The sequence below is a fragment of the Budorcas taxicolor genome, chromosome X, assembly GCF_023091745.1.
Source record: "Budorcas taxicolor isolate Tak-1 chromosome X, Takin1.1, whole genome shotgun sequence".
NCBI lineage: Eukaryota > Metazoa > Chordata > Mammalia > Artiodactyla > Bovidae > Budorcas > Budorcas taxicolor.
The window spans coordinates 131240291-131267420 of record NC_068935.1 but is presented as its reverse complement, the minus strand read 5'-3'; the positions used below and the strand labels follow the sequence as shown (position 1 = coordinate 131267420).

Below are 27130 nucleotides of genomic sequence, written 5' to 3'. Positions count from 1 at the left end.
GCTTCAAACATGAGGGAGCTATTCACCCTAACCTACACAGTTGTGAGTGTTCAGTAAGATGTGTGTAAAGTGTTTAGGATAATGCTTGTCACTATTAGCTATGAACAGTTCAAGGCTTAAATGGTTACTAACCAAGGATACTGAGTCCATTAAGATGTCTTCATCCATAAAACAGAAGATCCAGTGGAGCATGGCTTACTCCAGTACGGATGTCCATGGTTTGCAGCAGGCATCTGCCATATCCCCATTTTGCATATTTCACTGCCTAGAATTAAAGCATATACCCATTATGTAACCAGGAGTCAAGCTTACAGTCAAGACAAATCTCCTCTTTCTCTATATTCTTCATTTCATTTCTGCTAGCAGGTCACAGGTGTATCAGACTGTTTGTTACTGCTGTGTAACAAATTATCCCAATAAGCCTCAGTAGCTTGGCTGGCACTGCTGACCATGACTGAGTTTACTCATGCATCTGTGGGTTGGCTAGTATACACTAGGCTTGCTACAGGTCTGCAGGTGACCAAGTAGCTCTGTTCCCCTGATCCTCATTCTCCTTGAGTCAAGAGGCTGTCTTCTCAGCACCATAATAGAGGCCCAGGTCTTAACATCTAGGCTTGGAACTGGTCCTTATGCCATTAGTCAAACAAGTCACACAGCCACGTCCAAAGCCAAAGTGTGGGACCAGAGGCTCTGCCCACCGTGAAGCTACAGAGTGTGGGTGCAGGGAGGGGGTGCAGGAGGGACCAGTCATTCATTCTATTATAACAAGTTGTCGAAACAGAGAACCTCTAAATACCCACGTGGATTCTCTGAGCTCACATAGCACTGGTGTTTCTATCATGGTTTCTGCACTGGTTATTATATTACAATATCCTCTGGCGGCCCCCATGTCAGGAAAGCTGTGCAAATGAGCAGGAGAGATCACTTGTCAGCTGAAGGGGTCGCCCAGAACCTGGTGACCTTCCAGGTCTAGCCGCCGGTGATTTGCCATCTGGGAAGAAAATCTCGCAGAGTATGAAAGCACAGAAAGTAAGGCAGAAGTGTCTTACTGAGAGAGCTAAGGAAGGTGGGTGGTGCTGGAGGTGGTTCCCGGCCACTTGTGCACGGCCCGCCCCGCCCTCCCTTGCGCACCAGGAGAGGAGTCACAGTGCCCATCACAGGGGCGCCCCTAGCATCTCCTAGGCTGCGAACACCCCCGCCGCAGTTGCCCAGCATCCCCTTCCCGCCCGCGAGGACCGAGCCCCGGGAGGAGCCGAGGCCGGAGCAGCCGAGGGCAGCAGAGGCGGTGACCCCGGGGCGCCTGGGGTTCCACGCCCTCCCGAGGCGATGCAGCAGGAGTCATGGAAGAAGGAGGACCCCGCGAAGACGCTGCAGCCCTGGGCTCTGGCTCTCCCGCTTCTGCTCTTCTGGGTGGCAGGTGGAGTAGGGAAAGCAGCCAGGTGAGTGTCTGGCTGACGACTGGCCCCGGGCCATGAGCTTTCTGCACCCCCCTCCACCGTTGGCCCCTTTTCTTTGTCCCCCGTCCCCCTAGGCACCCGTGGGCAGGTGTATCTGTGTGCATTGAGATGGAATTCAAAGAGGATGTCAGGCTGGGTGTGCCTATGGACTCCCCCGCGCTCCCCTCTGGCGGGCTTCGCAGAACCTCCTTGGCATCTGCTGCGCCCCACCTGGCTGCATCCTTAGGCAGAGGGACCCACCGGTGCCTGCGGACTCCGAGGGCTGCAGACATCCACCGCTGGGCTGGCGTGCGTGTCTGTGGGTGGCTGTGTTCCGTGCTTGTACCATCCTGTGTTTTCCACTTTATTGGAAGGGGGCCAACTGATGGTCAGTGGCTAGTTTTGCTGGGGAAGGAGGGAGAAAACCAGAGGATGATCCATGGTGAGGGTTTACTGCTCCCGCCGTGAGGGGCTGGGGGGCCCTCTGCTCAATGCCTTTATGATTAATGTTGATGAACTGGAGAGAAAGGCTGGGATTGTCACATGAAATTGACTCTCTCTTCTTGCCCTGGCAATTCAGCGTCTGAAGCTGTTTCTTTACTTCTCACAAACTTTTCTAAGCCCTGAACTGATTTTTCCAGAGATCAGCAAGTTCAGTTCAGTCGCTCAGTCGTGTCGGACTCTTTGGGACCTCATGAAGCGCAGCACGCCAGGCCTCCCTGTCCATCACAAGGCCCGGAGTTCACTCAGACTCACGTCCATCGAGTCAATGATGCCATCCAGACATCTCATGCTCAATCGTCCTCTTCTCCTCCTGCCCACAATCCCTCCCAGCATCAGAGTCTTTTCCAATGAGTCAACTCTTCTCATGAGTTGGCCAAAGTACTGGAGTTGGCTAGTTGAACATCATTCCTTCCAAAGAAATCCCAGGGTTGATCTCCTTCAGAATGGACTGGTTGGATCTCCTTGCAGTCCAAGGGACTCTCAAGAGTCTTTTCCAAGACCACAGTTCAAACGCATCAATTCTTCAGTACTCAGCCTTCTTCACAGTCCAACTGTCACATCCATACATGACTACTGGAAAACCATAGCCTTGACTAGACGGACCTTAGTCGGCAAAGTAATATCTCTGCTTTTGAATATGCTATCTAGGTTGGTCATAACTTTTCTTTCAAGGAGTAAGGGTCTTTTAATTTCATGGCTGCAGTCACCATCTGCAGTGATTTTGGAGCCCCCCAAAATAAATTCTGACACTGTTTCCACTGTTTTCCAATCTATTTCCCATGAAGTGAGGGAACTGGATGCCATGATCTTCATTTTCTGAATGTGGAGCTTTAAGCCAACTTTTTCACTCTCCTCTTTCACTTTCATCAAGAGGCTTTTTAGTTCCTCTTCACTTTCTGCCATACGGGTGGTGTCATCTGCATATCTGAGGTTATTGATATTTCTCCCAGCAATCTTGATTCCAGCTTATGTTTCTTCCAGTCCAGCGTTTCTCATGATGTATTCTGTATATAAGTGAAATAAGCAGGGTGACAATATACAGTCTTGACGTACTCCTTTTCCTATTTGGAACCAGTCTGTTGTTCCATGTCCAGTTCTAACTGTTGCTTCCTGACCTGCATACAGATTTCTCAAGAGGCAGGTCAGGTGGTCTGGTATTCCCACCTCTTGAAGAATTTTCCACAGTTTCTTGTGATCCACACAGTCAAAGGCTTTGGCATAGTCAATAAAGCAGAAATAGTTGGAACTCTCTTGCTTTTTCCAAGATCCAGTGGATGTTGGCAATTTGATCTCTGTTCCTCTGCCTTTTCTAAAGCCAGCTTGTACATCAGGAAGTTCGCGGTTCATGTATTGCTGAAGCCTGGCTTGGAGAATTTTGAGCATTACTTTACTAGCATGTGAGATGAGTGCAGTTGTGCGGTAGTTTGAGCATTCTTTGGCATTGCCTTTCTTTGGGATTGGAATGAAAACTGACCTTTTCCAGTCCTGTGGCCACTGCTGAGTTTTCCCAATTTGCTGATATTGAGTGCAGTGCTTTGACAGCATCATCTTTCAGGATTTGAAATAGCTCAACTGGAATTCCATCACCTCTACTATCTTTGTTCGTGGTGATGCTTTCTAAGGCCCACTTGACTTCACATTCCAGGATGTCTGGCTCTAGGTGAGTGATCACACCATCGTGATTATCTGGGTTGTGAAGATCTTTTTTGTACAGTTCTTCTGTGTATTCTTGCCACCTCTTCTTAATATCTTCTGCTTCTGTTAGGTCCATACCATTTCTGTACTTTATCGAGCCCATCTTTGCATGAAATATTCCCTTAGTATCTCTAATTTTCTTGAAGAGATCTCTAGTCTTTCCCATTCTGTTCTTTTCCTCTATTTCTTTGCATTGATTGCTGAAGAAGGCTTTCTTATCTCTTCTTGCTATTCTTTGGAACTCTGCATTCAGATGCTTATATCTTTCCTTTCCTCCTTTGTTTTTCACCTCTCTTCTTTTCACAGCTATTTGTAAGGCCTCCTCAGACAGCCATTTTGCTATTTTTCATTTCTTTTCCATGGGGATGGTCTTGATCCCTGTCTCCTGTACAATGTCATGAACCTCCATCCATAGTTCATCAGGCACTCTATCTATCAGATCTAGACCCTTAAATCTATTTCTCACTTCCACTGTATAATCATAAGGGATTTGATTTAGGTCATACCTGAATGGCCTAGTGGTTTTCCCTACTTTCTTCAATTTAAGTCTGAATTTGGCAATAAGGAGTTCATGATCTGAGCTACGGTCAGCTCCTGGTCTTGTTTTTGTTGACTGTATAGAGCTTCTCCATCTTTGGCTGAAAAGATTATAATCAATCTGATTTCGGTGTTGATTTCAGTGTTGACCATCTGGTGATGTCCATGTGTAGAGTCTTCTCTTGTGTTGTTGGAAGAGGGTGTTTGCTATGACCAGTGCATTTTCTTGGCAAAACTCTATTAGTCTTTGCCCTGCTTCATTCTGCATTCCAAGCCCAAATTTGCCTGTTACTCCAGGTGTTTCCTGACTTCCTACTTTTGCATTCCAGTCCCCTATAATGAAAAGGACATCTTTTTTGGGTGTTAGTTCTAAAAGGTCTTGTAGGTCTTCATAGAACTGTTCAACTTCAGCTTCTTCAGCGTTACTGTTTGGGGCATAGACTTGGATTACCGTGATATTGAATGGTTTGCCTTGGAAACGAACAGAGATCATTCTGTCATTTTTGAGACTGCATCCAAGTACTGCATTTCGGACTCTTCTGTTGACCATGATGGCTACTCCATTTCTTCTGAGGGATTCCTGCCCGCAGTAGTAGATATAATGGTCATCTGAGTTAAATTCACCCATTCCAGTCCATTTTAGTTCGCTGATTCCTAGAATGTCGATGTTCACTCTTGCCATCTCTTGTTTGAGCACTTCCAATTTGCCTTGATTCATGGACCTGACATTCCAGGTTCCTATGCAATATTGGTCTTTACAGCATGGGACCTTGCTTCTATCACCAGTCACATCCACAGCTGGCTATTGTTTTTGCTTTGGCTCCATCCCTCCATTCTTTCTGGAGTTATTTCTCCACTGATCTCCAGTAGTGTGTTGGGCACCTACTGACCTGGGGAGTTCCTCTTTCAGTATCCTATCATTTTGCCTTTTCATACTGTTCATGGGGTTCTCAAGGCAAGAATACTGAAGTGGTTTGCCATTCCCTTCTCCAGTGGACCACATTCTGTCAGACCTCTCCACCATGACCCGCCCATCTTGGGTTGCCCCGCAGGAATGGCTTGGTTTCATTGAGTTAGACAAGGCTGTGGTCCTAGTGTGATTAGATTGACTAGTTTTCTGTGAGTATGGTGTCAGTGTGTCTGCCCTCTGATGCCCTCTTGCAGCACCTACCATCTTACTTGGGTTTCTCTTACCTTGGGCGTGGGGTATCTCTTCCCGGCTATTCCAGCAAAGCGCAGCCACTGCTCCTTACCTTGGACGAAGGGTATCTCCTCACTGCTGCACTTCCTGACCTTCAACGTGGGATGGCTCCTCTAGGCCCTCCTGCACCTGCGCAGCCACCACTCCTTGGACGTGGGCTCTCTCCTCCCAGCCGCCTCCCCTGGCCTCGGGCATGTGGTTGATCAGCAAAGCCACCTAATAAATAGACACATATAGTGCATCATGTAGGCCTGGCACTGTCCTAAACACGTGAGACTTATGAACCCATTTATAGCCTGTAAGGGCTCTCCCTGGAAGATACTGTTATTATAATCCTCGAGTTGTAGAAGAGAAAAAGGAGACACAGAGAGGTCTAGTAGCTTGCCCCAAGACGCACAGTCAGTAAATGAGGACACCAGCGTTGAAACCCAGGCCATCTGGTCTGGAGTCCCTGCTCTTCCCCAGTGCTGCGCTGCTGCTGTTGTTTAATCGCCTAGTCATGTCCGACTGTTTGGGACCCCATGGACTGTAGCCCCACAGGCTCCTCTGTACATGGAATTTTCTTGGCGAGAATACCAGAGTGGGTTGCCATTTCCTTCTCCAGGGGGTCTTCCTCACCCAGGAATCGAACCCACATCTCCTGCATTGGCAGGCGAGTTCTTTACCTTTTACTTTTTGAGCCACCAGGGAAGCCCTAGGACAGCCTTTTGGGAATCACTCACTGAAAAAGTATTCCTGGTTCTCCTGCTTTCCAAGGCATACCCTAGTTTCTTTGTCTACTGTGGCACTATTGAGCACTGTTGGGCTGGGCGGGACAATTATTTGTTCAGGGTGGTTAGAGAGCGGTCCTATGTACTGTAGGATTCTTAGCAGCCTCTGTAACCTCTGCACACTAGATCAGTAGCAATTTCCCTAGGTTGTGACCATCAGAACTGGGTCCAGACATTGCCCAAAGTACTGCTATGGGGCTGGGGGTTTTGCACAGTTGTCTCCAGCTGAGTGAGGACCTCTGCACTATTAGTTTTTTTTAGTCAACAGTTTCTGTGGAGAGCTGGCTGAGAGCCTTGGTTTGGAATGGGCTTCTTAAAGGCGAGCCTAGTTATCTTTGTTTGACTTACAGGAAAAATCTTTCATCGGCGTCAGTCACAATATTAAGGGATTTTGAAGTTCAAATAGAATAAGCTTCAGACCCGGTTCTTAGAATGTATGATCACAAGTGTCAATTTCCTTTTCGTGATAAAAATGTAAGGAGATGCAATTTGCTCATGATCACATTTGCTGGAATGCTGGAGGTTCTGGCACCGCTAGAAAGCCCACTTAAGAAACATCAAGTGCTATTTGGAGATGAGACTAATAGTTGTTCTAGCAGTGGACAAACGGACCTCCAGGAGCCTCAGTTTCAGAGGGCCACCAAATTAAATCAGCAGTCGAAAAGCTCCCAAGTTAAACCCAAGACTATTACAATGGAGGCTTGACGTCAGGATTCTGCAATTGCACAGTTTGAAAGATGTGAACCGTGGTTTCTGTCTGTGGTCTCAGGTTCACGAGCTGGTATGCTCATTATCTGTGCAACATGCTTGGAAACGTCTCACGCTCAGATTTTCAGGAACTGCCCAGGGACCAGGTGTAATCACCTCCAGCCCCCAGGTTACAGACAGGATGTTTACAGGAAAGGCAAGGTGCTCGTAGCACAAGAGCGTGTCCACTGGTTATTTCCTGAGGTTTTACGACTTTTAGTAAAAACTGACTGCTTTATAGGGATTTCTAAGATAAGCACCTGTTGTTGTATTTTTTAATTGAGACACCGTACCATAATTTCAGTGACCTAGAAAATTATATGCCTCTTAAATGGTGATTAGTGTATTAGTAGTCAATTAACAGTCATCAAGTGAATAAATCCTCAACAGCATGAATTTTTTTTCATCTTCAGCATCAGAATTTGGCATAAACCCTTTACTTTTATCTTGTATGCTACTTGAAACGAATATTCTAAGTATCGTTGACTTACAGTATTATTTTCAAGTGTACAACATAGTGATTCAGTATTTTTGTAGCTGACACACCATACAGAGTTCTTATAAAATATTGACTATTTCCCTATGTGACCTCCATGCATTTTAATGCCATTTGGGCTTTGGGACTATTTAGATGCTCTCAGTCTGCTTTGTCCAATACAGTAAATACAGTAGTCACTAGCCCCATGTAGCTGTTGAGCACCTGAAACATGACCAATCCAAGTTGTGATGTGCTGTGATTGCAAAATATACATTGGATTTTGAAGACTTTCTAATAAATAAAGAACATAAAGCATCTCACCAATCATTTCATATTGAATACATGTTGATAATGTTGTGCATATATTACATTAGATAAAATATATTACTAAAATTAATTCCACCTGTTTCTTTCACAGTTAAAACAATATGGCTGCTAGAATTATATTTCTATTGCATGGTGTTAGTCTAGAACACTTACTGATCTGAACTCCATCTCCAGCATTCCAGGTCCTGACACTGGTACCTTTCTGCCTTGGGCACATAAGATAAATATGCTATTAACTTTGCTGTTCTTGAGTTTGATGTGTGGTACAACTCCCTTCTTATATTTATGCAATATACATTTTTTTCTCTATTGAGTTCAAGTAACAATAATGTGAGCGATAAAGGAATTACTGCGTTCATGTATTCATGGACAGAGGCCTGCTTTCTGCAAACTACACCCTGTTTGAGAATTGATTCTTCTCAGAGCCCTGGTGAGGAAGTGCCATTGTCACAATTTTCCACAAAATTAGTGGCTTAAAATAGCATAAATTTGGGATTTCCCTGGTGGGCTCGTGGTTAGGACTCCTTGCTTCTATTGCCGAGGGCACAGGGAACTAAGAGGAAATCAGTTCGACCCCTGGGTGGGGAACTAAGATCCCACAAGCCTTGCAGCGTCGGGCAGGGGTGGGAGCAGGGATATACATTGATTTTCCTAGAGTTCTGGAGGTTGGAAGTCCACAATTTGTCTTATGGGGCTAGAACTAAGCTGTTGGCACGGTTTGTTCCTTCTGTAGGCTCCATGGGAGAATCCATTCCTTGTCTCTTAGACTTATAGGGGCTCCAACAGTCCTTGGCTTGTAGGCACATCACTGCGTCTCCTTTGTCCCTTTGTCTTTTCTCTGACTTTTAATCATGTTCCTCCCTCTAGAAAGAACGCTTTGATTATACCTGGCCCACCCAGAAAATACAGGGTGACCTCCCTGTCTTAAGATGCATAAGAGCACAGATGAAATTTCCCTTTTGTTCCATAAGGTAACATTTCCAGGTTCCAGGGATTATGACATGACCAACTTTTGGGGGGGGTCATTATTCAGCCTGCCACAGGAAGTCTGATTTATGAGTCTGTTGGTCTTGGTTTTATGGATTGGATCTTATATTTAAACATGATTTTAATGATTTGTGAGTGGTTGGTATATCATTCCTTTCTTTATTCTTAAAACCAGGGTTTGTGGGAATATACCCAAAACTCAAGAGCTGAGTGTTTCTAGGAAATGGTGACCATGAAATGCCCAATTACAGTATAGAAATCATTTCTGAGCAGTCTTGTTTCAATAGTTTCATTGGTTTAAAGGGTGTTAAAGTCCAATTTATATGTAATTTATGTACATAATCTAAGGTTAAGTAAACATTAAAATGAATAAGTATATTATCCAGTCTTCATAAATCAGATTGGCATTCAGCTAATTTTGTTGAAACACTATGTGTCAACACTTTTTCAGTGTGATTTCAGACAACTGTCTCTTCAATTCTAAGACATAAGTGTTGGGTCTCTTTGACAGACAGTGGGATAGAGAAAATTGAAATTAGGTGATTCCTCATGAACTGCATTGGATTTGGTCTTCTGCCCTAACAACAGTAACATTCCAATATTTCAAGTTTGTTTCTCAAGAAAAATTGAATACATAGAAGCTGACGATCTTACAAAGTACTTTCTCACATGTTATCACCAGTGAGCCTGTTGAGCTTGATGCTTGCCCAGCACCATCAAGGTATGTGTGTAGAATAAGTGGGGACTTCCTGGTGCTCCATTCTCCCAAGCCCTTCCTCTTTAGGTTTCATTCTCTCAGAAACAGACTCTGAAACCAGAATTCAAGTGTGCACGGTTTATTTGGGAGGTTGTCCCCAAAGTTCTAGTTCTAGTAGGACAGAGAAGGGAAAGACATGTTATATAAATAACTTACCATTGTGATTGAATTCTGCTGGGGAGTTCTAGAGACAGTAGGACCCAAGCCTATAATTACCCACCTTGAGGCACAGGAGCTGGGGTATCTGTGCTCCTGGCAGTCATTGTTGGAGGGCTTCGGAGGATGCCAAGTCTACGTGTTCAGCTTGCCATGCTCACAGGCAGCACGGACTCTGTGAGGAGCCCTGCATGTCTGGGGAAAGAATTTGAGCTTTGATCTGAGGGCAGTAGTGAGCAAAGCAGGGCATTGCTGGCTGAATTCTTTAACAATAACCCCAACCAATTCATGCTCAGAATTATCACACAATTGCACAAAATAATTTTTAAGATAATGAGCAATAATTTAGTTTACCTGGCAGCATTTTTCCCCTCGTGTACATAATAATAGTCTATAGTATCTCAGATTTGATGAATACAAATTAAAAATCAAAACACCAAAGCAGCAAATACCTTTACAAAGATCATCACCTTGTCCTTCAAGTTTTCCCTTTGTTCGATTTCTGGTCCCCACATATATTACAGTTATCTATTGCTATTCAACAAAATACTGCAAAGCTTAGTGGTTTAAAACAACATTTATTGTCTCACAGTTTCTGTGAATGGGAAATTCAGGGGCAGTGTACCTAAATGGGGCCTGGGGTTTTTCACCAGGTTACAGTTGAGTTGTTGGCCGAGGCTGCAGTCATCGAAAGGCTTGACTCCAACTGGAGGATCTTCTTTCCAGATGGTGTGCTCACATGGCCATGGGCTCCTCGCCTTGTGGACCTCTCCATAAGGCTACTTGGGTGTCCTTATGAGGTGTCAGCTGACTTCCTACATATCAAGAGTTACAAAAGACAGAGAACAAAGAGGAGATTATAATGCCTCCTATGCCCTAATCTCAGAAGTTACTCTCCATCACTCCCACCATAATCTCTCATCAGGAACCAGTCACTAAGTACAGTCCCACATCCGTGTTAGGTCCAACTGCCCACCACTCAAAAGCCAATCCTTGAGAGGCAAGATTGGTGGGAAGGAAGTTTGCTTTATTTCAGAGGACAGGGTGCACTCATGTCCACAGGCTGACTCCTCACTGACAATCAGTAGGCAAGAGCGCTCATAGGAGAGTTTCAGGGGTGTCTAGATGGAGGGAGGGGCTATAGGTAGAAACAACATAGTCAACTCTGACAGCCCTGTCTTGGAATTGACCATGCGGTGGTCTGATCAGTGTTAATCTTGATTGTTTTAAGTACAGTTACTCTTCAGCTCCCAAGGTTGGTTTGTTCCCATTTCTTTGAGGCCAGTTCTCAGAACCGTGGCAGTCTATGTCATGACTACAGCCTGGTCATTGTATAGTTACATTCTTGCACATGGTGAGGGTTTTAGTATCTATGAAACAACTCAAAGGATATAGCTCAGAATATTATCTAGAGCTCTTGAAGCGAACTAAAGTTCCTTGACATTTCTTAATGACTAAACTATTATTATTATCGTTGGATAGCGTCACTGACTCAATGGACATGAGTTTGAACAAGCTCTGGGAGTTGGTGATGGACAGGGAAGCTTGGTGCACTGCAGTCCATGGGGTCGCAGAGAGCTGGATATGACTGAGCAACTGAACTGAACTGAAACTATTATTATTGTGTCTCCTTTGCTTCTTCATTTTCTCACCTATGTGATTAAATTTTTCTACAGGCAAAAAGCAAGAGAGTTTCCTGCACCTGCCATTTCTCAGATTCCTTCAGCTTAAAATATTCACTATGCCAAAGTGCCAGATGGGGTAGCGTGTCCTCAATCCCATCACCGAGGACTCCATCAACTGTAAGGATGCAAGGAGTGCAGTCTTTGTGCACTCTTTCTAGAAACCAGTTAAATGACACTGGGGCCCCTGCCTCTGTCCTTGCTTCCCTCCTCATCTGCCTTCACACAGCAGCCGGAGAGATGCTTCCTGAGGTCATCAAAATGCATCACTACCCACCTTCAGCTACCATGTCTTCCTATCAAGCTTGGCAAAAATTCCAAAGTCCTCATCATGACTCCCCAGGGCCCTCATGAGCCTGGCATCTCCTGAATCCTTCATCCCCTTCCTCCTACTGTGCCTCAGCTCCAACCAACTCTGCCTGTGCCCTGTCTGTGTCAGACACCCTCCCATCCATTACTGTCCTTGTAAAAATTATTTTAACGGAAATGAGAGCTCCTTTATTCCATGAGTGCTTTAAAAGAAAACCCCCTTCTTTTCAGGAGATAAGCATAGGATGTAAAGGAACTCTTATCTATACTTGGAAAATGTAATGCTCTCTTATTGACTAAAAGAAAATGAAAACTGGTTACTATTTTTCTATCTATAGTTGCAACACTCACTGACAAAGTTGATACCAAATGAAGAAGACATGCATATACATATGTCTGTTGCTCCGTTTTGTCCAACTCTTTGTGACCCCATGGACTGTAGCCTGCTAGGCTCCTCTATCCCTCTATCCATGGAATTCTCCAGGCAAGAATACTGGAGTGGGTTGGGATTCCCTTCTCCAAGGGATCTTCCTGACCCAGGGATCAAACCTAGGTCTCCCTCATTGCAGGCAGATTCTTTACTGTCTGAGTCAACAGGGAAGGCCATAAACTTAGAAAATGTAATGCTCTCTCACTTACTAAAAGAAAAAAAACCAGATTACTATTTTTCTATCTATAGTTACAACTCACTGACAAAGTTGATACAAAATGAGGAAGACAACTCAGATTTTAGATCTTGGAGAATAAAGGAATTTCCATTTCAAGTGCTTCCATTCATTTGCACAGTTTGCAAAATTCTGGTACAAATAAAAAACACCAAAATAAAAAATAAACATACAAAATCCTACCCTCTAAAACACACCCCAAAAGCCCCCAACCAAAAGACAAACCCTGACGTGAACTGATCACACGCGGGTTTCACGTGCTGTGCTCTTTTCTAACCACTGAATAGTTTTGAAGACCATTCCAAGCAAGTTACATGAAACCACACTTGGTGAAACCTGAAGTTCTAGTTGGCTGTGCAGAGTTCTTCTTAAAAGACTGTTACATCACAATAGGCAGTGCTGGGAAGCCTCCGGGAGAAAGATATCAAAACAGAATTCCTCCCAGAGGGCCTCAAGCTGCTTTCTTTAAAACCGTTTGAAAACACAAATATATTTGCTTTGTGTGTTCTGCACATTTCGGGAAATTCTGTTACGAGGCAGGTAAACTGTATAGTCCGTGGAGACTTCAGAGCTCTGCCAAAGGGACTTAGGAGAGTAAAGAAAGAAGAACTGGTGAAAATGTGTAGGTTTAGAGGTAACTTACACACTATAGTGAAAACGATAAAGTAAAATTCTATGAACTTCTAGAAATATCAGCTGTAATCACACAGAAGGACTGTTGTATTTTAACATTATACAGGTTGGTTCCACACTGTTTACAAAAGCCTCACGGAAATGATTCCCTTTTCCTTGAGGAGACAAACATTGGGAGATTCAAAGACCGAGGTAACAGACTTCCTCTAAGAGGTTAATGCCAGTTTTTACAAAAGCAGAATCGGAACTTCAGACCTAAAGGGGTTTGGAGCGTGCCACCCTCAAAATAAAAGGGCAGACAGATCACTGGAACTGAAAGCACACAAAAAAGAGGAAACACGGCTGAGCTCTCTGCCCTCCCCCAACTGCCTGAAAGCAGCACCAAAATTCCCCTTGTGCATTCCCTACCAGGGGATAAGCACCCGATCACTGGAGGCAGCATGGCACAGAGAGGAGTCTACACAAACCATACTAGACGACCCATATCATCCATCAGTTCCCCAGCTAAAGGACCTTCCCACAGCCTGCTGCCCCTAAAAGCCTACAGCCATTTTCCTTGGTATTAGTTGGAATTTCACTGAAATTTGTTGTTTCTGCTCTCATGGCTCAGACAGTAAAGCGTCTGCCTACAATGCTGGAGACCAGGGTTCGATCCTTGGGCCAGGAAGAACCCTGGAGAAGGAAATGGCAACTCACTCCAGTACTCTAGCCTGGAAAATCCCATGGACGACGGAGGATCCTGGCAGGCTACAGTCCATGGGGTCGCAAAGAGTGGGACATGACCAAGCGACTTCACTTCCTTGGTCCTTCTCTACAAATGGACTGTTCTTTCTTAAAATGTTGTCTAAGCCCAAGTTCTAACCATCCCTTTGAGTTACTCATCACTGAGTTTCTCCTGCAGGTATAGGTGCTGCACATGTAAATAAACTTGACTCCTCTCTGGTTCCTCTGTCTTTCCGCAGTTCTAATTTGCAGGGTCCCAGCTAGAGTCTAGGATTTTTTTTTTTCCTCCCTTACAGATCTAAACACATGCCCGTAGAAACATGAAGACTTCCTAACATCAATAACCAAATGTCCTAAAGAGTTTATGTACCCTGGAGAAATTGTGTGGAGGAAAAACAATGTGTGACTCCTATGACTAAGAGGGCTGGAAACAAAATTCTAGCTGGAATTAATAGGGGAACTTTCAGGGCTCAAGGGAGACCTGTAAAGTGGAAAGAGAAAAGAGAATGGAAAACAACAAAGCTCCCATCCGCCGACATGGGAGCTTGAAGACACTATTCTTTTAGCCCCACATCTCCAGGGCTGTATTTCTCAGGAGTCAGTATGGAAGCCGTCTCAGACAGGGAACTGGAAGGAAGAAAATCTAGCTGCAGTTCGAGTGTGACTATTTACGGTTGTGTTGCCGAGGTGAGCCACAGGACCACTGTGGACGTTTCCTCAACTGTGAAGTGTACAAAATAACACTTTTGTTAAAGGTGACAAAAGGATCAAGTGCAAGCCTTTGGAACTCTGATTGCAACTTCAAGTAACTTGAGGAAAGAAAACAGAAATGCTGATGCTGGGGCTGCATCCCCACAGTAAAAAGTCAAAGTGTTGGTCACTCAGTCATGTCTGACTCTTTGTGAGCCCACAGACTGTAGCCTGCCAGGATCCTCTGTCCATGGGATTCTCCCGGCGAGAATACTGGGGTGGGTTGCCATTTCCTCCTCCAGGCATTGCACAGATCCAGATGTAATTGTCCCGGGGTGGGGGGTGGTCAAACTACTCCCCTCCCCCAAGGCAAAAAGAATGCTCAAACTACCACACAATTGCACTCATCTCACAGGCTAGCAAAGTAATGCTCAAAGTTCTCCAAGCCAGGCTTCAACAATACGTGAACTGTGAACTTCCAGATGTTCAAGCTGGTTTTAGAAAAGGCAGCGGAAACAGATCAAATTGCCAACATCCGCTGGATCATCGAAAAAGCAAGAGAGTTCCAGGAAAACCTCTATTTCTGCTTTATTGACTATGCCAAAGCCTTTGACTGTGTGGATCACAATAAACTGTGGAAAATTCTTCAAGAGATGGGAATACCAGACCACCTAACCTGCCTCTTGAGAAATCTGTATGCAGATCAGGACGCAACAGTTAGAACTGAACATGGAACAACGGACGGGTTCCAAACAGGAAAAGGAGTACATCAAGGCTGTATATTGTCACCCTGCTTATTTAACTTCTATGCAGAGTACATCATGAGAAATGCTGGGCTAGATGAAGCACTAGCTGCAATCAAGATTGCTGGGAGAAATATCAATAACCTCAGATATGCAGATGACACCACCCTTATGGCAGAAAGTGAAGAGGAACTAAAAAGCCTCTTGATGAAAGTGAAAGAGGAGAGTGAAAAAAGTTGGCTTAAAACTCAACATCCAGAAAACTAAGATCATGGCATCCGGTCCCATCACTTCATGGCAAATAGATGGGGCAACAGTGGAAACAGTGGCAGATTTTATTTTGGGGTGCTCCAAAATCACTGCAGATGGTGACTGCAGCCATGAAATTAAAAGATGCATACTCCTTGGAATGAAGTTATGACCAACCTAGACAGCATATTAAAAAGCAGAGATATTACTTTGCCAACAAAGGTGTGTCTAGTCAATGCTATGGTTTTTCCAGTTGTCATGTATGGATGTGAGAGTTGGACTATAAAGAAAGCTGAGTGCCGAAGAATTGATGCTTTTGAACTGTGCTGTTGAAGAAGACTCTTGAGAGTCCCTTGGACTGCAAGGAGATCCAACCAGTCCATCATAAAGGAGATCAGTATTGAGTGTTCATTGGAAGGACTGATGTTGAAGGTGAAACTCCAATACTTTGGCCACCTGATGGGAAGAGCTGACTCATTTGAAAAGACCCCAAGGCTGGGAAAGATTGAAGGTGGGAGAAGGGGACAACAGAGGATGAGATGGTTGGATGGCATCACCGACTCAATGGACATGAGTTTGAGTAAACTCCAGGAGTTGGTGATGGACAGGGAAGCCTGGCATGGTGCAGTTCATGGGGTCACAGAGTCAGACATGACTGAGCAACTGAACTGAACTGAATCACTTTGCCATACACTTCAGACTAGTAAAACATTATAAATTAACTATACCTCAATTAAGAAAAAGAATAGTATGTATAAGATTTAAAAGGCAAGCATAAAAAGGTGGTACAAATAAAGGATATCACTTCAGTTATCTGCTGTTAAAAGAACATTTATTTATGATCATAAGCACACCCACTTGCTATGATACCACTGCTCCCCACATTCATTGCAGATGACATAGGTCATCATTTCTTCATCTGGGCCTGGATTCCGCACCCAACTTGGAAGGAAGAGTGTCCCTCTGGGGATCACAGTGACCTGGCAGTTGAATTTCTCACAGCGCTCGCATTTTATTTTCCTCGTTGGCGTGCCCTCCACCACTTGGGGCAGGTAATGTTCCCGTAAGGCAGATTTCGTGTAGGAGGCCCTCAACTGCTTCAGTTCCTGGCTGGCCATCTCCATGGCGGTCATTTCGGCAAATTCCCTTGGAGACATGGTCCCAGAAAGCAAGTTCTGCTGTAAGTGAGAATTGCGGGGGTTCCTTAGATTGGCCACTTTGCTGCGGATGCATGTTTTGTATTTTTGGAGGTTCTTGGGATGAAGGGCAAAAACGTGTGCTTCGATTTCTTGTGCCAAGTTGGGCCACAGGTGGGCTCTGGCCTGGCCTGGGGAGGAGGCAGTTAGAGCTTCGTACAGCAGCTCTGTGCATCTGGCTCTCACGGGCACTATGGGGTCCGGCTGCCCACTCGCTGCCAGGTTGGTGGATTGAGGGTCCCAGGCGCTCAGAGGCACTGCCTTAGGCTCCGCTCCGCCACAGCTATCCTCCGGCACAATCGTTTCAACAGCTCCCGCCACATCTTGGGATGTGAACAGAGAATTATACCTGGAGCCACCCCGTACCTCCTCCTCCTGATTTGGGTCAGGAGGAAGTCCTTGATCTTCTTCTTGACTTCCACCCAGAGGAAATCGTTTAGGGCTGCCCTCTGGCTTGCAGAGATTATCCTCATACAACGCTTTCCATTCTGACAGCAGACGCTTGGCTTTCTGCTTCAGAGCCGCCGTGGGGCAGTTTTTGAGGACTCTGTACACCGCCCTGACCACCCCCGTCTCCTGAAGGTGCTCTGGAGTCACATGCAGAGTTTCCAGCACAGTGAGGTGATGGCCGAGATCCTCAAAATTCCTTTGAGACATCAGCTGCTCGATAAGGGAAACTCTGGCCGCTATCTGGCTCTTGTCAGACATGGTTAGAGCTGCCAAGAAAAAAGGGCTTTCCATGTTCTCAAGCTTGCGTTTGCCAGGCGTAGCTCCATCATACATGCACCGTGCTCTCTGCCAGTTACCTAGGCAAAGAAAAAGAAGAAGAAAGTTGCTCAGTCTTGTCTGACTCTTTGTGACCCCAGAGACTATACAGTCCATGGAATTCTCCAGGCCAGAATACTGGAGTGGGTAGCCTTTCCCTTTTCCAGGGGATCTTCCCAAGCCAGGGATAGAACACTTCCATGTTGCAGGCAGTTTCTTTACCATCTGAGCCAGGCAGAGAAAGAGTCAGGTAATAAAAGTGGGTGTGACATGTTAGAAAATGCAATCTGCAATGCAGTATGGATCAGTCTCAAAAGTCTGAGTCTCAGTAGTTAAAACAACCACAGCAACAAAAAAAACAGCGGCCCTGTAAACAGCCTCTGCATTAACAATCGCTTAAACGAGGCTTGCTGAAAGAGCTGCTATAACTTTCCCATCTCTACTTTTACAAATAAATGCCCTTTCCAGATCAGGATTAGTCAGTTCTTTTGTGTGGAATTTGGTGGTTATGTTGGGAATGAAAACATGCCAATGTCACCGTCCATGGGGAAAGGCTGAGGAGGCCAGACTACTTTCCCCTGTGTTCAGCTATTTAAACTGAAGTCCTTGCTGATTTTATAGTTTAACTTTTTTAAATATGTAGCTTTTATTGGCTGTACTGTGGCTTGTGGGATCTTAGTTCTCCAATCAGGGGCTGAACCTAAATTCTTAAAAAGATGGGAATACCAGACCACCAGACCTCCCTCCTGAGAAATCTGTATGCAGGTCAAGAAGCAACATATAGAACTGGACATGGAACAACAGACTGGTTCCAAATCAGGAAAGGAGTACGTCAAGGCTATATATTGTCACCCTGCTTATTTACCTTATATGCAGAGTACATCATGAGAAACACTGGGTTGGAGGAAGCACAAACTGGAATCAAGATTGCTGGGAGAAATATCAATAACTTCAGATAAGCAGATGACACCACCCTTATGGCAGAAAGCGAAGAAGAACTCAAGAGCCTCTTGATGGAAGTGAAAGAGGAGAGTGAAAAAGTTGGCTTAAAACACAACATTCAGAAAACGAAGATCATGGCGTCCAGTAGCATCACTTCATGGCAAATAGATGGCAAACAGTGGAAATAGTGGCAGACTTTTATTTTTGGGGGGTTCCAAAATCACTGCAGATGGTGACTGCAGCCATGAAATTAAAAGACTCTTGTTCTTTGAAAGAAAAGTTATGACCAACCTAGACAGCATATTAAAAAGCAGAGACATTACTTTGCCAACAAATATCCGTCTAGTCAAGGCTATGGTTTTTCCAGTAGTCATGTATGGATGTGAGAACTGGACTATAAAGAAAGCTGAGCACAGAAGAATGGATGCTTTTGAACTGTGGTGTTGGAGAAGACTCTTGGGAGTCCCTTGGACTGCAAAGAGATCCGATCAATCCATCCTAAAGGTAATCAGTCCTGAATATTCACTGGAAGGACTGATGCTAAAGCTAAAACTCCAATATTCTGGCCACCTGATGTGAAGAATTAACACACTGGAAAAGACCCTGATGCTGGGAAAAATGAAGGCGGGAGGAGAAGGGGCCAACAGAGGATGAGATGGTTGGATGGCATCACTGACTCGATGGACATGAGTTTGAGTAAATTGCAGGAGGTGGTCATGGACAGGGAGGGCTGGCATGCTGCAGTCCATGGGGTTCGGACACGACTGAGTGACTGAACTAACTGACTGTGGCTTCTGAGATCTTAGTTCTCTGATCAGGGGCTGAACCCGGGTTACCTGGAGTGGAAGCATGGAGTTTTAACTGCTGGACTGCCAGGGAATTCCCTGATTTTATAGCCTTGAAGTAGGACTTTTCTGAATATAAAAGCATGAAAAACAGAGCCAAAACCAGCTGCTATTCAGAAGTCCCAAGCAATCTACAGAAATGATGAAACACCACAGGTTTGGAGGCAGCTTGATGCAGGTCAGATGGGCCCCAACAATCACCAGGTCACACGGTGCTGATGTCTAAGTCTTCTGAACATCGGGGTCAAGGGTCTGACTCTGCAATCCAGAGGATTTAGGACTTTGGACTAACGGGTCTCTAGGCCAGAGCTTCGTTCCATTACCTGCCCCCCCCCTCACTTTTAGGTGTAAAAAGCTGGTTATGTCTGTGTGAACCTTATCCCGAGGAGGCAAAAGTTCACTTTATCTAACCCGTCTCGTTTTCTCTCCAACTAATGCACACAACCTTGCCTACAAAATACCCTTGGATCTGTATCTGCCTGTTTGGTCTAAATGTGAACATAAGCATTTTGATGGCAGGGATATCATCTTTTCCAGACTCCATGGACTCTTGTTTTATAGCACGTGATATTAAATAACAATCACCAAAGACACACAGGTTCACAACACTGAAGTGATGATAGAGATAGTAAATGCAGTCTTCCTAGACACCATCTGACAAGTGCTGTAAAGTTTAAGGTCCTTTTAGTCAGCAATTCTATTTCTAAAAATTTACTTTAAGGAAATGAGAGATGTGGAGGCTGTTTTTGTAAAAATTTTCTGCAAACTTAGAAGAAACGATGAGGTTCCAAATGGTTATCCTTGCACACAAACATTCATAGCAACATGGCTCGTAACAGACAATAAGTGGAAACAATCCAAATGTCTATCAACTGAGGAATCGAGAAACAAACCCTAATATATCCATACAATGGGATGTTGTCAATAAAATGAAATTCTGAGACAGACAACATGGATGAGCCTTCAAAGCTTTATGCTAAATTGAAGACACAGAAGACCACATATTGTATGATTTCTTTTACATGAGATGTCCAGAATACACAAATCTAGAGACAGAATGTAAATTCATGGTGGATGAGGGCTGGGATGGAGGGAATCGGGGAACCAGTGGGGTGGAATGAAGAGGCGGTGGCTATTAATGGGTACACAGCTTTTCTTGGGGGAGGTACAAATTCTTCTCTCAGATTGACTGTGGTAACCACTGCACAGCTGAGAATATGATTTTAAAAACCCCAGGAAACTGTACACTTAAACTAGGTGAACTTATGGTATAAAAAGTGTATCTGAACAAAGCTGTTATTTAAAAATAACATCGAGGGAATGCCTTGGCAGTCCAGCGGTTCGGACTCAGTAGTCTCAGTGCTGAGGGCCTGGGTTCAATCCCTGTTCAGGGGACCAAGATCCTATAAGCTGCGCAGTGTGACCAAAAAAAAAAAAAAAACAAGCTAAAAATTAATAAAAATAAAAACAACATCTAAAGTCCGTTTATTTTTATCTTTACTATTTTTTTCTGGTCATGCTGCACAGCTTGTGGGATCTAAAGCTTGATCCAAATTTTATTTAAAAATCACATGTGAAGAGAAAAGACTGAAAATAGATACAAAAAATTCCTGACAGTGTTACTTTCTGAATGGCAAGATCTTAAGTGATTCTTGTTTGTTGTTTTACACTTTTTTAATATTTTCTATTGATGTATACATATGCACTGTTTTCCTAACCAGGAAAGTTATGGGTCTATTACAATTTCACGATAAACCCTATATGTTCCAGAGATTTGCTTACTGAAAATGCCATGGTACATGGATCATCCCAGTCCTACTGCCCCTTGGAATCAGGACACCAGAAGGCAAGCGCCTCACCTCACCTGTGACTGCATTCATATCAGCTCTCAGCTTCCACAGAAGCCCACTGCTGCACTGCAAACAGCCCCATCTCCCCTCAAACCTGATCCCCAAATATGAACAGGTGATCACCCACAGCTACAACTCTGAGGTTCCTACTGGTTTTCCCCCATTGCATAGTGCACATGATCAAGGTTCTGGGTCTTGTATTTTTACCACCTGGTGGTCTTTTTTATTTATTATTCTTTTTTTAAAGTCAGTTAACAAGAACTCAATGGGCCACTGATTCTGGATTGTAAGTGGTATTCTCTAATTATCGAGAACTGGTACTTCAAGATCCTTGTTTTTCCTTTTGGAATTCCATTTCTTTTTTTGAATGATCAGAATGAAGATTTACGTATTGACTAATTTTTTTTGTACATAAAGTTTTATTGGAACACAATCCTACCCATTTACTTATATATTGTTCCTTTTAAAATTTTATTGTAGTTGATTTACAATGTTGTGTTAATTTCTGCTGTATAACCAAGTGATTCAGTTATACATGAATATTCTTTTTCATATTCTTTCCCATGATGGCTTATCACAGGATGCTGAATATAGTTCCCTGCGCTCTATGGTAAGACCTTGTTGTTTATCCATTTGTATACAGCAGTTTGCATCTGCTAATCCCAAACTCCCAATCCTTCCCTCTCACCCTGTCCTCCTGGCAATCCCAGTCTGTTCTCTATGTCTGTGAGTCTGTTTCTGTTTCAGAGATAGGTTCATTTGCATCACATTTTAGATTCCATAGATAAGTGATATCATATAGTATTTGTTTTTCTCTTTCTGACTTACTCACTTAGTATGATAATCTCTAGGTCCATCCATGTTGCTGTAAATGTCAGTACTGCATTGGAATCCACTGCAACAGTAAAAGGGTCTTCCTAAAGAATCAAGGCTCAGTCAACAAAGAACAGGCAAGACAGCACAGAAAAATTAAAACCACACATCCTCACTTGCTGACTACTGCTCTCGGCATGTCTGCTTGAGATCTCGGGACCTGGAGGAAGTCAAGCAAGGGAGTCACGACGGTCCGGTCACAAGGAGCTCAGGGCACTTGAACCCTCCCCCATGTGTGGGAACGTTTCCTAGCAAGGACTCAGTCTCCTCACGTTCTACACTCATTCTCTACGCTTTGTTACCTGAGAAAGCAGGATTCAACTGGGCTGGATGTCAGCAAGGGGGTTAATAAGACACTGGTCTAGAGTTCCCCCAAGGAGGTTAGGCAATCTTTAACTCAGGTCGAATTTCTCAATGAAAGGTCAGAGCTTTAAGGAGATTCTGAAGGCGAAGTTAATTGTAGCTTCAGGGCTTCAGGGAGATGGAAGCATTGTTTGCTGAAACTTTTTCTTTACTCATGGAAACCTACTGAAGTTAAAGGTTTCATATATATAAGCACTCTGCTCTTCATTTCATAACCCTTTTATTTACTGTTCCTCTACATTTAAAAATTTTTAATTGTGGTAAAAATGCACATGTAATTTATCATCTTAACCATTTTGACATGGATGGTTCACTAAGGACATTGACACTGTTGTGCAACCAGCTTTTGGAATGCTAGTTGTCTTGCAAAACAAACTTTGCACCTATTCAACAGCTCTCCACGTCTTTCTACCCTGCATTCCCTAGTAACCATCATTCTACTGTCTGAGTTTGACTACTTTAGATACCTCATATAAGTGGAATCATACAGTATCTGCCTTTTTGTGTCGGGCTTATTTCACACAGCATAATGCTCTCAAGGTTCATCCACATCGGAGTGTCTGTCAGAATTCCCCTCCTTTCAAGGCTAGATACTATTCCACTGGATGGGTAGACCCCGTTGTGTTTATCCATCCATCTGCTGATGGACACTTGAATTGCTTCCACCTTTGGGCTCTTGTCAAGAATGCTGCCATGAACATTAATGCATAGATATCTTTCTGCTTTCAGTTCTGTCGGGTATTTACCCAAAGTGGGGTTGCTGGATCATATAGGCATTCTATTTTTAATTTTTTGAGAAACTGCCATATGTATTTTTTTTGGAGGAGAAAGTGGCCTTATTACTTTGCCAGACAAACAGGGAACAGAGCAGGCTGATCCCTCAAGAACTGTGCCTCTCTTCCATATTTTCTGCAGCATTTCAATGATGTCAAACTTTCTATTCTCCCTGTGGGACAGTCATGTTGATAGAAAGCAATTTATTGCCTAAGGAGCAACTGGGATATAACATTTTGAGAACTGCCATAAAAAGATGAAGTAGGCTGTGTGTGCAGTTTAGAGTTCTACACAGTTCACTGAATAAATATCTGTTATGTATCTCGTACACGATAGATGCTGAACCTAATGAGATACTCTCTGCCATAAAGGAGCTGACAGCCCGGCAGAACACAGACAAGAAACTGGCAAATACAAGGACAGGCACCGCTGCTAAGGGGCACACGTAGGAGGGATACACAAACCAAACCTCTACTTCCTGCTATCTGGCCGGCTCCAGTTCTTCACTGCTTTCACTCAACGCATGACATTTTGTTAGAGGGATCATCTTCTAGTAGAGATTTCAGCAAAAGGACCCCTCCTTTTCTTGCTTAAGGCCCTTCAGAAGTTCCCCTCTGCTCCCAGGATGGAGCCCAAGGTCCCTGGCCAGTAGTCAAAAGCCCCTTTCCAGTCTCCTTTGTGATGTGACTGCATCACTGGCAGGCACTTGCATCTCCCAGCTCAATGCCTTTGCTCCACTAGCTCTCTGAGCCTGTGTGTGGTTCTCCCTCTTGCCTGCAAATCCATGTCATCTGGAGAACTTACACAGCCAAAACAGAAACAATGCCAGGGCCTCAGCCCAGACAGAATGAATTTGAATCTCTGCGGGCAGGCCTGGGCACGTTGCAGCTCTCCAGGTGACTGTGATCTAAACCAGAGCCATCACCACGGCCCTGAACACACAGGCACAACTCCTCTCCCGCAGCAGGACTGACCCAGCTCGTGGGCCTCCACCCAAAGGCAGTTCCCGACCTGCTCCTGGGCTGAATGCACACCACCTCTCCGACTTCACATTCTGCTGGAGGGAGCCTCATTAAATTGTGAAATGTTGAAAACAAAACCCAAAATCCTGCTGTGCGCAACTCGCCTGAAAACCTTCTCTACAAATTCCAACCAGCGACTGCAGTGTTTTCAGTGTCACTGTGTGCCCAGTCCCCTGCATTCACTCCTGCACTTACCTCCTAACAGCAGAAAGCACTGCACGTGGAGTCAGTCTGTGTGCTACAGACGCTCATCTGCATCTTCGCAGGTACAGGGCTACCGCCATCTTACAGAGGAGGAAACCTGTTAAGAACATCAAAGATTGTACATTTTCTCCCCCATGGTGCATATCACACTGAAGAGGAGAGTGAAAAAGCTGGCTTAAAACTCAACATTCAAAAAACGAAGATCATGGCATCCGGTCCCATCACTTCATGGCAAATAGATGGGGAAACAATGGAAACAGTAAGAGATTTTATTTTCTTGGGCTCCAAAATCACTGCAGATGGTGACTGCAGTCATGAAATTAAAAGACGCTTGCTCCTCGGAAGAAAAGCTATGACAAATCTAGATAGCTTATTAAAAAGCACAGACATTACTTTGCCAACAAGGTCCATCTTGTCAAAGCTATGGTTTTTCCAGCAGTCACATAGGGAGGTGAGAGTTGGACCACAAAGAAAGCTGAGTGCCAAAGAACTGATGCTTTTGAACTGGGGCACTGGAGAAGAGTCTTGAGAGTCCTTTGGACTGCAAGGAGATCAAACCAGTCCATCCTAAAGGAAATCAATCCTGATTATTCATTGGAAGGACTGATGCTGAAGCTGAAGCTCCAATACGTTGGGCACCTGATGCAAAGAATTGATTCACTGGAAAAGACCCTGATGCTGGGAAAGACTGAAGGCAGAAGGGGATGACAAAGGAGGAGATGGCTGAATGGCATCATTGATTCGATGGACATGAGTTTGATCAAGCTCTGGGAGTTAGTGATGGACAAGGAAACCCGGTGTGCTGCAGTCCATGGGGTTGCAAAGAGTCAGACACGACTGGGTCACTGAACTGAACTGAATCACACTACATCATTTTTTTCTTGTCTGCTTTCCCTACAAGACCACAGAAGAATGATGTCTGTTTCATTCTCTGATACACATCTGGCAAACACCTGGCCAGGGTTCACTATTACTCAACAAATTCTCCCCTCTCTGCTTGTGAGCATCATCCTTTGCACCAGACGGGCTTGCTTGTACCCACTGCACCTAAGCCCCTCAGGTTCTTCCATGGGAAACATACCTTATCTCAATTTTAGTTTAGAAAATCATTTCAAAATATTCTATTAAAAAAAAAAAAAGCAGCACAGTGCCTCCTGTGGGCTAATTAGGACGCCAGGAGTCAAGTCATTTGAGGATAATGAAAGACTAGAAGGTACAGTTCCCAGAAGTATAAGTATGTTGGGGGTGGAGGGAGAATGCAACATCATAGGATTAACATGAGAATTAAAAAGGATAGTCCTTACAAAGTCCTTGGAACTATGTCACACACTAAGCCCAACTGAGGATTATACAGCAATGAAGAGGAATAATATATATTCATTATATATACAAACAAGAGGTTTACATGTAACTACCATACTTGACATTGTTCTAGAGCAGAGGTTCAGCAAACTTTTTCTATAAAAGGCCAGATGGTAAATACTTTAGGCTTTGTAGTCCATCCAGCTTCTGTATGGACTACTCAGTTGCACTGTTCTTGTAGCAGGAACAGCAGCCACAGACAATAAACATTGTGTTAGTGGGTGGTTCAGACGGTAAAGAATCTGCCTGCAATGAGGGAGACCCGGGTTCCGTCCCTAGGTCGGGAAGATCCCCTGGAGAAGGAAACGGCAACCCACTCCAGTATTCTTGCCTAGAGAATTCCATGGACAGAAGAGCCTGGTGGGCTACAGTCCATGGGGTCCCAAAGAGTCAGACACACCAGCCACAAAAAATATATAAATGAACGGATATGGCTTTGCTACAATAAATCTCTTTTTCAAAGACAGAAAGGCTGGATTTGGTTGCAGGCAATGCTGTCCAACAGCAGTATAGCAGCAAGCCAGACAAAGAATTTAAAAATCTCTAGTGGCCACAGAAAAAAATATAAATAGGTGAAATTAGTAATAAAGTGAAGTGAAGTCACTCAGTCCTGTCCGACTCTTTGTGACCCCATGGACTTAGCCTACCAGGCTCCTCCCTCCATGGGATTCTGGGATTCTCCAGGCAAGAGTACTGGACTGGGTTGCCATTTCCTTCTCCAGGGGATCTTCCCAACACAGGGATCAAACCCTGGTCTCCCGCATTCCAGGCAAACGCTTTAACGTCTGAGCCACCAGGGAAGCCCAAAACCTAAACATATCAGCAATAACCTAGACGAGTTTAGACCTAAGATCTAAAGAAAAAATTTAAAATTCTAGTAACTACCCAGGTACACCTCTCTGGCTATACAGGCAGCGTCTTACTCTATGGCGAGAAATTATGCTGCCAGGAGCGTCGCAGTTTCTGAAGTGGCACAATACTGCTCTAGCGCCCTTCTGCTTTATGACGACCAATAGTAAATGTGCAGCGAGGGGAAGGGACAGGCACAAGGGCCCACTCTGGCCTGGGTTCGGGTTCCAGTGGGTGGGGTGGAGCGACAAGCAAAGTCGGCTGCAAGACTTCCAAGGGTGACAGCCTGGCACCCAGCACGCAGGGAGCGGCGGCCCCGAGGGATCTACCCACGCGCGGCTGGAGCAGAGGGGAAGGCGAAAGCACGTCCGGGTCTACCGGCCCCGGCAACACTGAGAGCCTCCCCGAGCGGGGTGGGCTTCCACTGGGAACAACTGGGTCGCCTGTCTGCAGCCAAAGAGACAATGGCGAAACCTGCACACTGCTCACCGAGAAGCACGGGGAAAACCCGGAAGTCCTCGGTGTCCTCGGTGCCTGGGCGGGCTTCCGGTCCCAGGGCGGGGCCACGGAAGCTCAACCAATCATCCCTCAGACTAGAGAACAAGGCTGGGGACTCAACGCATGCGTGCTAGGAAAGTGGCGTCTGCGCAGAGCGATCGGCCCGCAAGAGGCCGGCCCCCCACCCCCCATCCCCACCCCCACTCCCCGCAGCTCCCAAATTCTGGTCCTGGTCTGTAGCCGGCAATCTGCAGCCAGCCATGAACTGAAAAAAAAAAAAAGAAATAAACAAACAGCC

At 44.8% G+C, this 27130-nt stretch overlaps 2 protein-coding genes across 4 annotated transcripts in view; one reads left to right on the top strand and one right to left on the bottom strand.

Annotated features, from left to right (window-relative positions):
• The first annotated feature begins 1326 nt into the window (after positions 1–1326).
• LOC128069669 (epidermal growth factor-like protein 6) overlaps positions 1327–27130 on the top strand; it is a 220378-nt gene continuing 194574 nt past the window's right edge. Inside the window, exon 1 of the mRNA XM_052662784.1 lies at positions 1327–1439. Coding sequence (XP_052518744.1) covers positions 1327–1439 — 113 coding nt within the window. The remainder of the gene's footprint in view (positions 1440–27130) is intronic.
• Positions 16132–26866, bottom strand: LOC128069968 (transcription elongation factor A N-terminal and central domain-containing protein-like). Of its 3 annotated transcripts, none has more exons than XM_052663248.1 (4): positions 26824–26866; positions 24115–24220; positions 21720–21804; positions 16132–17291 (listed from the first exon to the last, which is right to left on the bottom strand). In XM_052663248.1, exons 3-4 carry the CDS (start codon positions 21742–21744, stop codon positions 16132–16134), a joined length of 1185 nt encoding a protein of 394 aa, XP_052519208.1. In that variant the 5' UTR covers positions 21745–21804; positions 24115–24220; positions 26824–26866. The 3 variants fall into 3 exon arrangements, with proteins under 3 accessions (XP_052519208.1, XP_052519209.1, XP_052519210.1); XM_052663249.1 differs by lacking the exon at positions 26824–26866 and adding an exon at positions 26668–26806; XM_052663250.1 differs by lacking the exon at positions 21720–21804.

What these genes read in the sequence shown, in the direction of transcription:
- LOC128069968 (XM_052663248.1), bottom strand. Translation starts at nt 21,744, where the DNA reads ATGGACCTAGAGATTATCATACTAA. An exon ending in CCTAGAGATTATCATACTAA is followed by an intron (nt 17,292 to 21,719) that starts GTGAGTAAGTCA and finishes TTCTTTGCCTAG; the next exon opens with GTAACTGGCAGAGAGCACGG.